The following is a 12,732-nucleotide window of genomic DNA, read 5'->3' as shown; positions in this document are numbered from 1 at the left end:
TAAGAATTTATAAAACTAGTTTAAAAATTCACTGCAGATTCCTTGAGACGTGTTCATTAATTTGTCTTAGTATCATTTATTACTTTTTAGTTAGATTTTGAGTTGCTCTGTTACCACATAATTTATTATTCTAGTTTATGGGGCCTTTCAAATCTTAATTAAAGGTGTGTATACATTTGTTGAAATCCGTTTGGTGATCCCTGATCAAAATTTAATGCACAGATTTTCAACTTAATCAAAACTAAAGCAAATCAAGAGATTTATTTCTTAATTATAGCTGCCATAGATAAATATGTAGTCTGAAAAAGTTAATCAAGAGTAGTAATTGGCTATTGTTTTAAGAGAATCAGTTCAATTTATCCCCAATTACTACTCCTGATTTGCTTTAGTTTTGTGTAAGTTGAAAATCTGTGCTTTGAATTTTGTAAAAGCATAGAAGTATTACTGCTGGTGCTGAACTTTTTCAGACTATATATTTATCTATGGCAGCTATCGCTCGGGGTAAAATAATGCGGTATAAATGGTCAGCCCCTGGTAAAACAATGATAAAATGGAGTTTCCATGATTTATTTCAATTCTAATAGGACAATTATGGTACTTTTTTACATTTTTATTACCTATTACGGTAACCTTAGACACGCCATATATGTCCATATTTGGTTGTACTCTTTACTCTATCTATGTCAGTTGAAATGGTCATTAGTGAAACTTTGCTTTGTATTTTTTATAATGAAGGCAAGGGCGAATTAAGTAGAACGATGTTAGATATGGCAATAGCTGTTTGCATTATAAGGTCACAGTGTTCACACATGGACAGGTACAATGTTTCATTCATTGACAATTGTTATTGTTTGTTTTCATACATGATGGCGCACGTGGCAAGTGTTACAGTGTACTTGTATAAGTGATTTTTACGGAGTATAATACAACTTTTCTGAAACATGACGTTTAGTATTTTTACTAAATGTGAATTTGATGTTCATTCACGCTATTGAAATGAATGAAAACATCTGATACACATGGGAATGTTACATGTGTTTGTCTACATGATTAAGGTGGGCAGTAATTTACACACTCACAAGCCACACCTAATAAGTCACATGCTGCTCATTTAGCAATCAGAAATCAACCACAGTTCAGGTTTCAAAGCCTGTTAAGGACATCATATTAGAATATAATATATCTATCTGCTGTTATAGGCCATATCCATGCACTGTAAATGAGTTAGTGCTGATAAAGTACTGTACTGACATCATATTAGAATCTTGTTTAAGCTTTCTTTAGATATGGTTATTTAAAATAGTTTTATTTTTATTTAGGAGAGTCAAATAAGAATGATATTTGGCAGTATGTTCAACCAGAAACTTCATGAATTTGAAGAAGATATTAAATCATTGGGGGAGACTGTTACCAAGGCAACGATTGAGGTGTATCAGGCAGTTCGACAGAAGTTTAAACCAACTCCTACCAAGATGCATTATATGTTCAATCTGAGAGATATTTCTAAGGTGATTTAATCAAAAGTCAGTGTTTGATTTACATGAGTAAGATGGCAGTAAAATTAAAAACTACATTTTTAATCAACTATGAGTAAAGTTAATAAGATAATTTATATGATGGGAATTCCATATTATGTAACACTTCCACCAAGCACTAGGCAACATTGTTGAAAAAAGAGTAGTTTGACACATTTATTCCTATTTAAGAAACATTAAAACATAAAATTTTACTTCTGAACGCTGTTTTTCATGTGCTTCTCATCATAAGAGTATTTGTGTACAGTCCAGTTCCCAGGTAAGCAAGTTAGATAGTTAATAACTCTGACTGAAATCTTCTTCAGGTGTTCCAAGGAATGTTGAGAGCACACAAAGATGTACATGACACCAAGGGTGTAATAATACGGCTCTGGATTCATGAATGTTTCAGGTAATTCTGGCAGTGATGGGTTAAAATTCCTTTGGTAAACTGGTGTCAGTGTATTATGAAATTAAAAAAAAAACAAACTTTGATGTGATTATGTTATGTATTATTTTTACTTTAGTTTTGCAAGGGTAAAATATTGGCATGGGTGAAACATTGTTCTTTGTTCCTAATTATTTACCACTTATTCCTTCTTTTAAATAAAAAATCCAGAATGCCAAGTCTTTGTAAAATTTTAGATATCAATTGTCCATAAATTTGAAGTACACATGTACTAATTAATAGTTCACTTAAGCAGTTTTTTAAACATGTTTTACTAATATTTTCCTTTCTAAGATATGATATAATATAAATGCTGTACTTTTAGAGTATTTTTTAGAATAAGATAAACAACTGATAGATTAAGAGTAGTCTAAATAAACCTTGCAGTTAGTAATGTTGAAGTGACCTAATATACATTGTCTGCTCACCCCATCTTGTCTACCTTTAGCCTCTTATTAATTGAGTATTTGATATGTAATCTAATGTCTAAAATAGCTTTTGCTGTCATATATGAAAAAAATAAATAATTTCTGCATTTTCCATTCCAGAGTTTTCTCAGATAGACTGGTAGATGAATGTGACTATGACAGTTTTGTGACAATCCTGACAGACAAGTTAGCTTCATTGTTTGATCAGACCTTCCACAACATTTGTCCAAACAAACAGTCTCCTGTATTTGGTATGTGATCTTCTCCTTAATATGATAATTGATAAAATTTATCTCAACATAGCGTTCTGCCTCTCAAGTTAGTCCTTTTGCTGCTTGCTTCTCCAAGTTATGTTTGTAACCATATGTGTTACTTATCAGATATTTTCAGGGTAGGTCAGTGTCTGTAAAATTTTGTTTGCTGCTGTTCAGGTAATATTCAAAGAAAGTCAATGTTAACAGTTCATTTGAAAGTAGTAGAGTCATTAAGACAATTATACATAAGTTTGTATATTTGTATCATAAAGATGTTACAAAATTTAAGTATTTTAAAAAAAAATTTCCTCAACTGCCGTTGTAAATACCGTACGTGTAATTGGTATATTCTATTCAATTTAGCTGTCGGACAGTTTTTTCCTGTAAAATGTCTGAAAAACATGACAGTTACAAAAAGACGTTTTACCAAAAAGTTGCTTATTACAGTTTGTTCTGCAGAGTAAAATTTGTACTTTATAATTTGAATATGGAAATTGTTGAAACAATTGTTGTAAAAGCTACTATTTATTCTCTACTTCAAAGGGACTATAAAAGTAGATTGGCATCATAAAAAATACAAATAGGCTCTGTTATTATTGAAAAAAACTTTACATTTTGTGTTTTCTATTAAAGGTGACTTTCTGAACAAAGAAGGTAGATATGAAGACATAATAGATGGTGAGAAGTTAAGGAAACATTTATATGAATCTTTAGAGAAGTATAACAACACTCCAGGGACTGTTAGAATGGATCTGGTCCTGTTTAGAGATGCTATAGAGCATAGTAAGTTGGAGACAGCTCTTTACTTTTATACAGTGCTTCATGGATTGATATCACAAATACACTCAAAGTCAACCATGGGAAGCACAACATTCTAAAATTCTTTCAAGAAGCTGCTTTGGTTTAGGTTGTTTTTGTGTTGTCTTGAAAAAATCGTTTTGTGTTTGTCAAATGAAGACTGAGTATATGATGTGTCAAATGAAGACTGAGTATATGATGTGTTTGTCTAATGAAGACTGAGTATATGATGTGTCTAATGAAGACTGAGTATATGATGTGTTTGTCTAATGAAGACAGAGTAAATGATGCATTTGAAATAAATTAACAGTTAAAACCTGAAAAAATATACTGGATATTTTTTTGTATTCAGCTTATTTTGTAAAAGCTTATTTGCTATGGTAATTTAAAAAAAAAAAACCAACAAGGCCTTCTATAACTTTAGTTCATAATACATACAGTAAAACTGAATTATAAAGAGTTTCAGAGAATTCTAGAACAAATTTGTTACAAGTATTTAAATTGAACACAAACAAAAATTGACATTTGAAATAAACTTTTTTCTTCTGTTCTAGAACATAGCAGACCATATCGAACTCAACTAAACCTTTACTTAAACTTTGGGGCATTTTACACTTCAGAATAAAATTGTCATTGTATAATTTGTACTGGTAATTTTTGCAGAAAGAAATTGTTGTGGTTTGTTGTCCAAAATGGGAATTTCATTTTCACTGAAGCTAAGTTTCATAAACTGTAGTGAAACTTTGGAAACTATACTTGACATCTGTTCAAACCCATTTTCAATTTAATCATAATTTTCTTTAGCCGTTCTTTTATCGAGGCAGATTAGTCTTTCTTTTCATTTGTTATGTGTTTCTCAGTTTATGAAAACCAAACATTGGTACTTATGATTGATATGCTCAATCAAAATGAATTTTATAATTCCTTATGAAAATTCTGTTGTAAATCCGCCATTTTGTTGCTAAATTGTATTTTTTTAATTTCTATTTTGACAAAAATGTAATTTCTCACGAATTTGAAAATAAACAATTACTTAGTAGGAAAGATAACCCTCAGAAGAAACTACCAACAACCAAAAATCGTCTTGGTAACAAAATCATGACCGATTTGACAATGTAAACATTGTGATCTGGATTTAAAATCTCATCAGATTTGCATAATTTACATTTTACAAAGAAGCTGTTTTGTGATATGAATGAGCAAGCTATTTAGCACATTTTGAATATTGGTACGTGTCAATAAAACTGTACACCAATTTTTATTTCAAATTTGAATGATATGTTATGTATGAGATGCTGAGTATCATCAATTTGAACAACAAATACAGTCCTCGACGTTAGCCACTAGCCCAAAGCCCAGCGCTAGGAAAATCAGCCTCGGGCTAGTACAGTTTAAATGTCCGTAGCCCGACCGGGCTAGTCAGATTCGAGTTGTGAAGGTGTAAGATTAAAGTGTTTCAATGACCTACAGTACGTTGTGTTTACATTCTGTCCGAAATATAATTACGAAGTTACGACAATGTCACTATTGTTTATTTTTGTCATTATTTACTTTCGCGACCTTTTGTCCTTTCGTGTCAAATCATTCCAAAGTAAACCTGACGATATCTGAAAACCGGGCGTTTATTAAAAACAGCAATATGCCGCAACGTTTATTTTATGTTAGAGTTACTATAAAAAACGATGATTGCTGAGCCTGATGATCCTGTTGTTATTGATGAACCACCACCACAGCCAATTGAGGCAATGCCACAAGAACCTCAGTCACAAGTACCTATCATTAGAATGATCTTTTTATTGTAAACAGCTCAGTTAATAAGTAAAAATATTACTATACTATAAAAAAGCAGATTTTCAACTTTATTTGCACGGTCCTTTGTATGCATACAGTATAATATTGCTCAAAGCTGTTTTAAATGTTTCAGGGTCATAGTGTTTAGCATATTTTATTTATTATTTATGGGTTGAAAGAAAACTTAATTGCCAGCTGTTAATTTTCATTTTATTTAACAGTAACTCTCAATTTATTTCTTACAGGTGATGGTAACTACAACAGTACCCCTAGACTCTGACTGGAGTGATGATGAAGATGATGATGATGAGGCAGATGATGAGCCAGAGATCGCAGAGGATGCACTCTTTAGTAAACTTTCGTCATTCTTGAAAGAATATGAAGAATAGTCTTTCAAGAATGATAGAAGTTTGCTAAAGAGACTTCACTGACTGTTTATTGAATCAATAAAATATATATTTCATTGATAAATTCTTTATTTTTTTCTGAATTTTTCGGGCTATTAGTTTTGAGTTCGGGCTACCAAAAATTCAAACTTGCTAGCCCAAAGGGCTACTGGACAAAAAATTTGAAGGCAAGGACTGCAAATGTACTAAAGGTGAAGATAAATTTCAATTTTAGTGGCTTGTTGTTAACAGCTGAAATTTTCCAGTTATACATTATTTGACTGGAATATAACATAGATTGACACCACTTGATTAAAAATTTAGATTTCCAGTTAGCATGTTCAATATACTAAAATTTAACTATATATTTTTAAGTTTCCAAGATAATCCGAGTGATCAGGCAGCCATGTGGAAATATGTTATTGGTTGGAATTGGAGGCAGTGGACACAAAAGTTTAAGTCGCCTGTCTGCTTTTATCTGTGAAATGGCTACAATGGAAATAGAGATTAGTAAAGTCTACAAAAGAAAAGAATTTAGAGATGGTATGGATTTTATCTTTATTTATAAGTATGAGATATCTCGAGTAAAGTTTTTTTCTTTTGGTACAGAAGAACATACCATAAGAAATTTATTTTAGACAAGAAATTTAATTTGCTTACTATCATTATATAAAATCTAATGATAAAAATAGTTCATAAACTAATAATCTATCAGTTGTTTACAGATCTTAAGAGACTATACTGGCAAGCAGGAGTGCTAGACAAGGCAACAGTGTTTCTATTTAGTGATAACCAGGTTGTAGATGAAGGTTTCCTTGAAGACATTAATAACATTCTTAGTAGTGGAGAGATACCTGGCCTTTATACTGAAGAGGAATTTGAGGAGGTATGTATTTAATACATTCAGAGAAGGCTAGAAATTGCTTATTTCTCCCCAATTTTGATTTCATGTAATCAGAAGTTTTTCCTTAGTGCCAGTTTCAGCAAAAAGAACTTTTTTCTTGATTTTCTTAATAAAGATATTAAAAGTCTATCACCTGTGCAAGACAGGGATATATCCACAGAGTTAGAGACCTATTATATCATATCCAAGGGTGTCTGAGATTTCCTAATATTGTATTAGTAAAGCTGGTGTTTGATTCTTTTTCTCAAATTGAGTTTATTTTTTGATTAATTGTTTTGAATTAAATTTACCCTACATTTCACAGCTGATTATGACATATCAATGTGGCCAGTGATACATCACGACCAGATATAAAATATAGGTCACTTCAAAAGAGTCAATGAATAAATAAACTGCATGAAGTAATCAATCAGCAGTTATTCTCCTTAACATTAATAATTTTCATGAATTTTCAAACACATATTGGTAAGACATGATCGTTTACAAACTCTTTACATACATTTGTGCCATTTTTATGGCAAAGCAAAGTGTTCTGTCTTAGCCCATGGGTGAGAAAAGGAAATCTTGCACAGCTAAAATAGGAATTTTCTTGTCTCTTGTGAACTAAACTGTTGAAACTGAACCCTGAATAAACCAAAAATCTCTGTAAACTGAACCCAGAATAAACTGAAAACCTGTCTACACCAGACAAACTTTTAAGTTCCTTTAGATAAGATGTATTTTGAACCTGGATAGGCTGGAAACCAATCTGAACTGTACATATTCTGCAGTCTTTTATGTATTTTGCAATGGATTTGAAAAAGGCTAGTCATTAATTTTTAGAAACTTTTTTTCAACAATTCTAAATCTTCAATATGTTCTATCAAATCTTCACATTGTGCTAAATAATTATACCCCATATCTCGTTAGTTCAACTCATCCTTAACCATCCAAAGGATTTTGATTAAATTAGATAGGAAGGTTGGGCATTATATACAGATGTGCATTAAGGAGTTTTATACATTTGTTATTGTCTAATGTCTGCAAAGGGAGATAATTTAAATTAAGAGTATTTACATTTTAAATTCTTGTAAGCACAACTCCTCCTCAGCTGTTCAAGGGATTTTGATGGTTATTCAGATGTGCATGAAAGAATATAAGTATGGTTGGAGTAGTCCAAATTCGGTATTTATTTTAAATGTTAAAAGCTCATATCAAGTGCAACTCCTTCTAAACTGCTCAAGGGATTTTTATAAAATTGTATAGGTAGGCTGGGCATATGTAGATCTACATGAAGGTAGAATGTTAAGGTGTTTACATGTACATCAGAAAAAAAAAATTAGCCAAGGCAATGAATGCAGTGAAAATGACAGAATTTTTGACAGAAGTCTATGTTTTCTTTCAAAACTCATATCAAAACCGACAGCAAACGAGAAGAGACAGTGTGCAGGTGCTTAAGGTGGGGTTGTACCGACATATACTGATTGACGATACGAAGACGTCATATTAAAATAACATATTAACTACATTTCAAATCTAAGTTGAAACCAGAACTGTAGAGCATTGTAGAATAGCATAGGTTATAGTCTAAGCATTGATGATTTCAAAGCATATACACACCCAAGCTATGTTTTATCTTCTTTTGGCAATTGATAGGTCAAACAAGCTTTAGAAGAGGTAGTACTAGATGAGGGATGTGAGGATACACAACAGAGTGTTTTCTCTTTTTTCATTGAACGTGTTCGTTCAAATCTGCATATCATAATGTGCATGAGTCCTGTTGGAGATCTTTTTAGGCAAGAGCCTCTGAGTGCAGTGTGGATATGGTTGCACTTTGATATGAATGTATTTAGTTGTTGAGCTGATCTAACTGGTCTGTTTTGTTTTCATGAGGGTTTATCTGTATGGGCATTTAAGAAGAAAACATCCTCCTTTCAGGTAATCATTATCACCACTACCTCCTGCTAACACATTGTATAGGAACCTCCTTGTCTGTCTGTCCATGTGTCCATCCACCTGGTAATCTAACCATATATCTTGCAGGCATTATTTTTTTCCAATCTACCCAAGGAATTTTGAAGAAATTTTATAGGAAGGTTGGGCATCATAATGTACATGTGCACAAAGGTATATTTATTATTATTGGAGGACTTGAAAGGGTGATAATCCAACTTGTTAAAACCTTGTTCATAGCACAACTCCTCTTAAATGCCCAAGGAGTTTTACTGAAATTTACTGGGAAAATGCATAATTCAATTTTAATCATTTAACAGTCAATTCCATTTGTATCTCTTTGTGAGCTTGCTCTCAGAGATGTCAATTTAAGTTCAAGAAGAGATCAACATCAAGTTTTATAAACTCAGAAGATAATTTTTCTCAGTATACCAGAAGTTTAGATAAGAAAAAGTTTGCACAGACATTGATATTGGTTGAGGGTTGGTTTATGACATAGGTGTAATAATGTTATATATATATCATATTAAAATATATCCAAATAGTATCATACTGAGAGTGGAATAAGATAAATGGTTAAGATATTGGTATTGAAGGATTACTGCATATTGTCCAAACTAGTTATTATAACACCTGAACACTCTGCAAGGGATCATACTCATCAGTGTAAATTGATGCCGTATAACCATGTTGTTTAATCAGTATATAAATTTTAATGTTTTAGACATCCTTGTATGTGTACAATGTATCCTTTGATAAATTTATTTATTATTATTTAAATATCAATCAAAATTTCATTTATACATCTCACTTCTGAGTTATTTTTTTTTTCTATCTGCCATTTTAATCTGAAATTACTATTTATAGGTATTGATGTAATCTTTTTGATATCTGGCTGATTCAACAACCAAAAAAATGTATTTTTGCATGGTCAGTGCACAGTCCTTTTGTACTTACACTTGACAACAATATGCAACAATGTTGGAGTCAATATTGGAACACTTAGGATCTTTTATTAAATATTATAACTTCTGTGCAAATACAAGAATCTACTGTATGGTCATTTTCATCCAGTTGTCTATTGAAATGAACAAGCACATTTTTATTATTACATAATGAATGTTGATACATTAGCCATGTTCACAAAAGATGTAGGATATAATTGTTATCACTTTACAGGACCTTTGGTTACATAAATTACAATTTCATTTTCCCTCACCAACTTTTACTCAAGTCTTGGTAGTCATATTAAATTCAAAGGTTTGTGATTTAATTTTAAAAAAAATATATAAACACTGGTAATAAACTCTTTTTTTGTGACCTTTTTTGTGACCTTTTAATGAAATTATTCTTTTCATTTTTAAAATAAGAAAGACAAATAGTTCTAGGTCAAAATTGTAATTAAGGGTTGAAGATATTGATATTGTTTTATCAGTTGTGTAAGTTTGCTTCCAACATTTATGAATTCTGTTACTATAGACTGGTTTATATTGGTATTTGTTATTATAGGAATCGTGTGCGTATGTTCCCAGCCTTTGTAAATTGTACTACTATAGACTGGTTCAGTGAATGGCCTGCTGTTGCACTGGTAGAGGTTGCTGACAAATATCTCCAAGATGTGTCACTAGGATTTGAAAAAGAGGTATACTGGTAGTTAACTGCAGGTGCTTGAAGATGTTTGTGGTAAAAAATGGCATTATCTAATGATAATTTTTGAGCTTTCTGATTGGTTGATTCTTTTCAAGCAAAGCAGCTGTTTGAAACTTTTTATGTGTAAATTAAAAACTCATTAAAGGGAAATACATCTGGTAACAAAATTTCAAATAAAGGTCTACAAATAGAAAGTTAAAATCAAAGAAACTTTTAAGATTTTTAGCCCACCTTGCCGAAGGCCATTTGAGTTATTGCCATCACTTTGCTTCCGTCGACGTCATCATCATTATCATTAACAATGTTTCAAAACTCTTTTTCCCTGATACTACTTGACCAATTGGAATTAAACTTGGTATGAATGTTCCTTGGGGTATTCTGCATAGAACTGATGTGAAGATTAATGATCTTACTAAAAATAGAACATAGGGGTCAGACAGTAGTTTTTCGCATATATCTCCAAAACTGTTAGTGTTCAGCAGGATGAGATTTATCTGTGGTCAAATTTTCATTTTAATTTGATAAGCCATGTTGGAGTTTTTTAGTTAATGCCCTTTTTTGACGTTTTTTTGCTATTTTTAACATTCTTTCTTTAAAAAATCTTCTCCTGTGACACAACTTGACCAATTGGAACCAAACATAGTATGAATGTTCCTTGGGTTATTCTGCATAGAACTCATGTAGAGACTTTTGATCCATTGAAAAACATGGCTGTCGTTACTAAAAATAGAACATAGGGGTCAGACAGTAGTTTTTCACATATTATATCTCAAAAACAGTTAGGTTTAGCCAAATTCTCTCAATTGCTGAAATGATCAATATTATAAGGCCTACAAAGTCTTTAGGGATCAAAGTTGTCAGATGACTCCTTGTAAGAGCTATTGCCCTTGAAAGATAAAAAATGTTGTTTTTTTTTTTACAGTTTTCAGCCAATATCTTGAAAACTTTAATAGATAGAAAGAAACTTTCAATTGCTGAAATGATCCTTATTATAAGTCCTACTTAAGTCTTTTGAGTCAAAATTGTTGGACAACTTCTTGTTAAATTTATTGCCCTTGAATGGCAAAATTAACCAGATGAGCAATTCAGGCTCCTTGGAGCCTCTTGTTAGACTGTTAAATGTTATTACAGTTGAAAGTTTTTTTATCTTTCAGGAAAAGATAAAGCCACACATGGTGAAGATGTTCTCTATCATGCACAAGTCTGTGTCAGAGTTCTCTAAGAAGATGTTACTGGAGATGAAGAGACAAAACTATGTCACGCCTACAAACTATCTAGAGCTTGTCAGTGGTTATAAAAAGTAAGAAATCTGCCACCACAGGTCATTTCACCAAAATTGTTCAACTACAGAACCATATGAAAAATATACCATATATTTTGATATAATTTAATTTGATTTGTAAACAGTTTTCTGATTGGGTGGATCTCTGAGCAAACCAGATCATTTTGTATAACATTGTTGGGTACTGTGACATCATTACCATTGATTGGTTTGCACAATCCTTAAATAATCCTGAACAGAATAATGTTTTGCAGAAGAACCAGTTTTTAATATTTTGAATGGAATCTATCAGGTATTAAACCATAAAGAATGCTTCTAATTTTTTACCAGGTCTTATGAAATACCCATGCTTTTTATAAAATGTGAATTAATAGATATTAGAAATAACATAGTGCTATATTTCAGATTGTTCTTTGCCAAACAAAATGAGTTGGGTGACCAAGCCAGCAAACTTAAGAATGGTCTGAGTAAGATTGATGAAACAAGGTCAAAGGTTAATAACATGACTGAAGAGCTAGAGGAGGCTCGGGTGAAAGTTATACAGTATCAGAAGACATGTGATGAGTATCTTGTCAATATTGTACAACAGAAGAGAGATGCTGATGAGCAGCAAAAGGTCATTAGATTAATCAATACCATACAATCTTGGAAAGGGGCCATTATCCATATGATATGTATCTTTTAAGTGTTTCATAAAAATTGCCTTGAGCAGCCATAAATGTTTTACTACATTTCTCTGTAGAAATTTTAAGATATTTCCACTTAATTTTACTAAATAATAGTGAATAAAAAAACCAAGTGTGCAATATTACAGGAGTATCAGAAATACATTGATTAAATGGAAACTATGAAATACAAAATTTATTGATAATTATGGCTTGATTAATGCTCTTTTCTTAATAAAGCTTATTTCTGAAGTATTTCCACGGTACTGTGGCGATAGGAAGGTCTGTTAGTTCTTGCAGCTATAATTGGATTTTGTTTCATTTCTATATTATTGCAAAAAATTGTTATACTATGAAGGTAATCATGGGTAACAATTTCCGTGGTTTAGAGGAAAAGCACAAGTTCATGGATTCTTGAATTAGCGGTTTTGATGATCCTGTCATACAATTTGAAATAAATAATCCTTTTTGTTGGGAACAAAATTTCATGGTTTACCTTACCCACGAAATACACAAAAATTGGTACCCCACGAACAATAGTACGTTCACAGTAGTACATATAAAATGTTATGAGATGACATTGGCTTAATCTACAGATATCTGGTTTCCAAACAATAAATGTGAGAATATTGATTATTATGAAATTGGTCAAAAAAGGTAGGATCGAATTAAATTTGGAG

General features: G+C 31.6%; 1 protein-coding gene across 3 annotated transcripts in view; it reads left to right on the top strand.

Moving 5' to 3' along the window:
- Positions 1-12,732, top strand: part of LOC148626283 (dynein axonemal heavy chain 2-like) — a 117,778-nt gene that overhangs the window by 76,043 nt on the left and 29,003 nt on the right. For all 3 annotated transcript variants that reach the window (XM_088570163.1, XM_088570165.1, XM_088570166.1), the window contains exons 45-54: positions 1,320-1,508; positions 1,841-1,926; positions 2,511-2,641; positions 3,278-3,427; positions 5,995-6,162; positions 6,345-6,505; positions 8,159-8,298; positions 9,965-10,097; positions 11,260-11,405; positions 11,793-12,003. In XM_088570163.1, coding sequence (XP_088426289.1) covers positions 1,320-1,508; positions 1,841-1,926; positions 2,511-2,641; positions 3,278-3,427; positions 5,995-6,162; positions 6,345-6,505; positions 8,159-8,298; positions 9,965-10,097; positions 11,260-11,405; positions 11,793-12,003 — 1,515 coding nt within the window. The remainder of the gene's footprint in view (positions 1-1,319; positions 1,509-1,840; positions 1,927-2,510; positions 2,642-3,277; positions 3,428-5,994; positions 6,163-6,344; positions 6,506-8,158; positions 8,299-9,964; positions 10,098-11,259; positions 11,406-11,792; positions 12,004-12,732) is intronic.

Source organism: Perna viridis, chromosome 2 (genome assembly GCF_037379345.1).
Source record: "Perna viridis isolate PV_CMFRI_1.1 ecotype Kerala chromosome 2, ASM3737934v1, whole genome shotgun sequence".
NCBI classification, from domain to species: Eukaryota; Metazoa; Mollusca; class Bivalvia; order Mytilida; family Mytilidae; genus Perna; species Perna viridis.
This window is presented reverse-complemented; position numbering and strand designations above follow the sequence as displayed.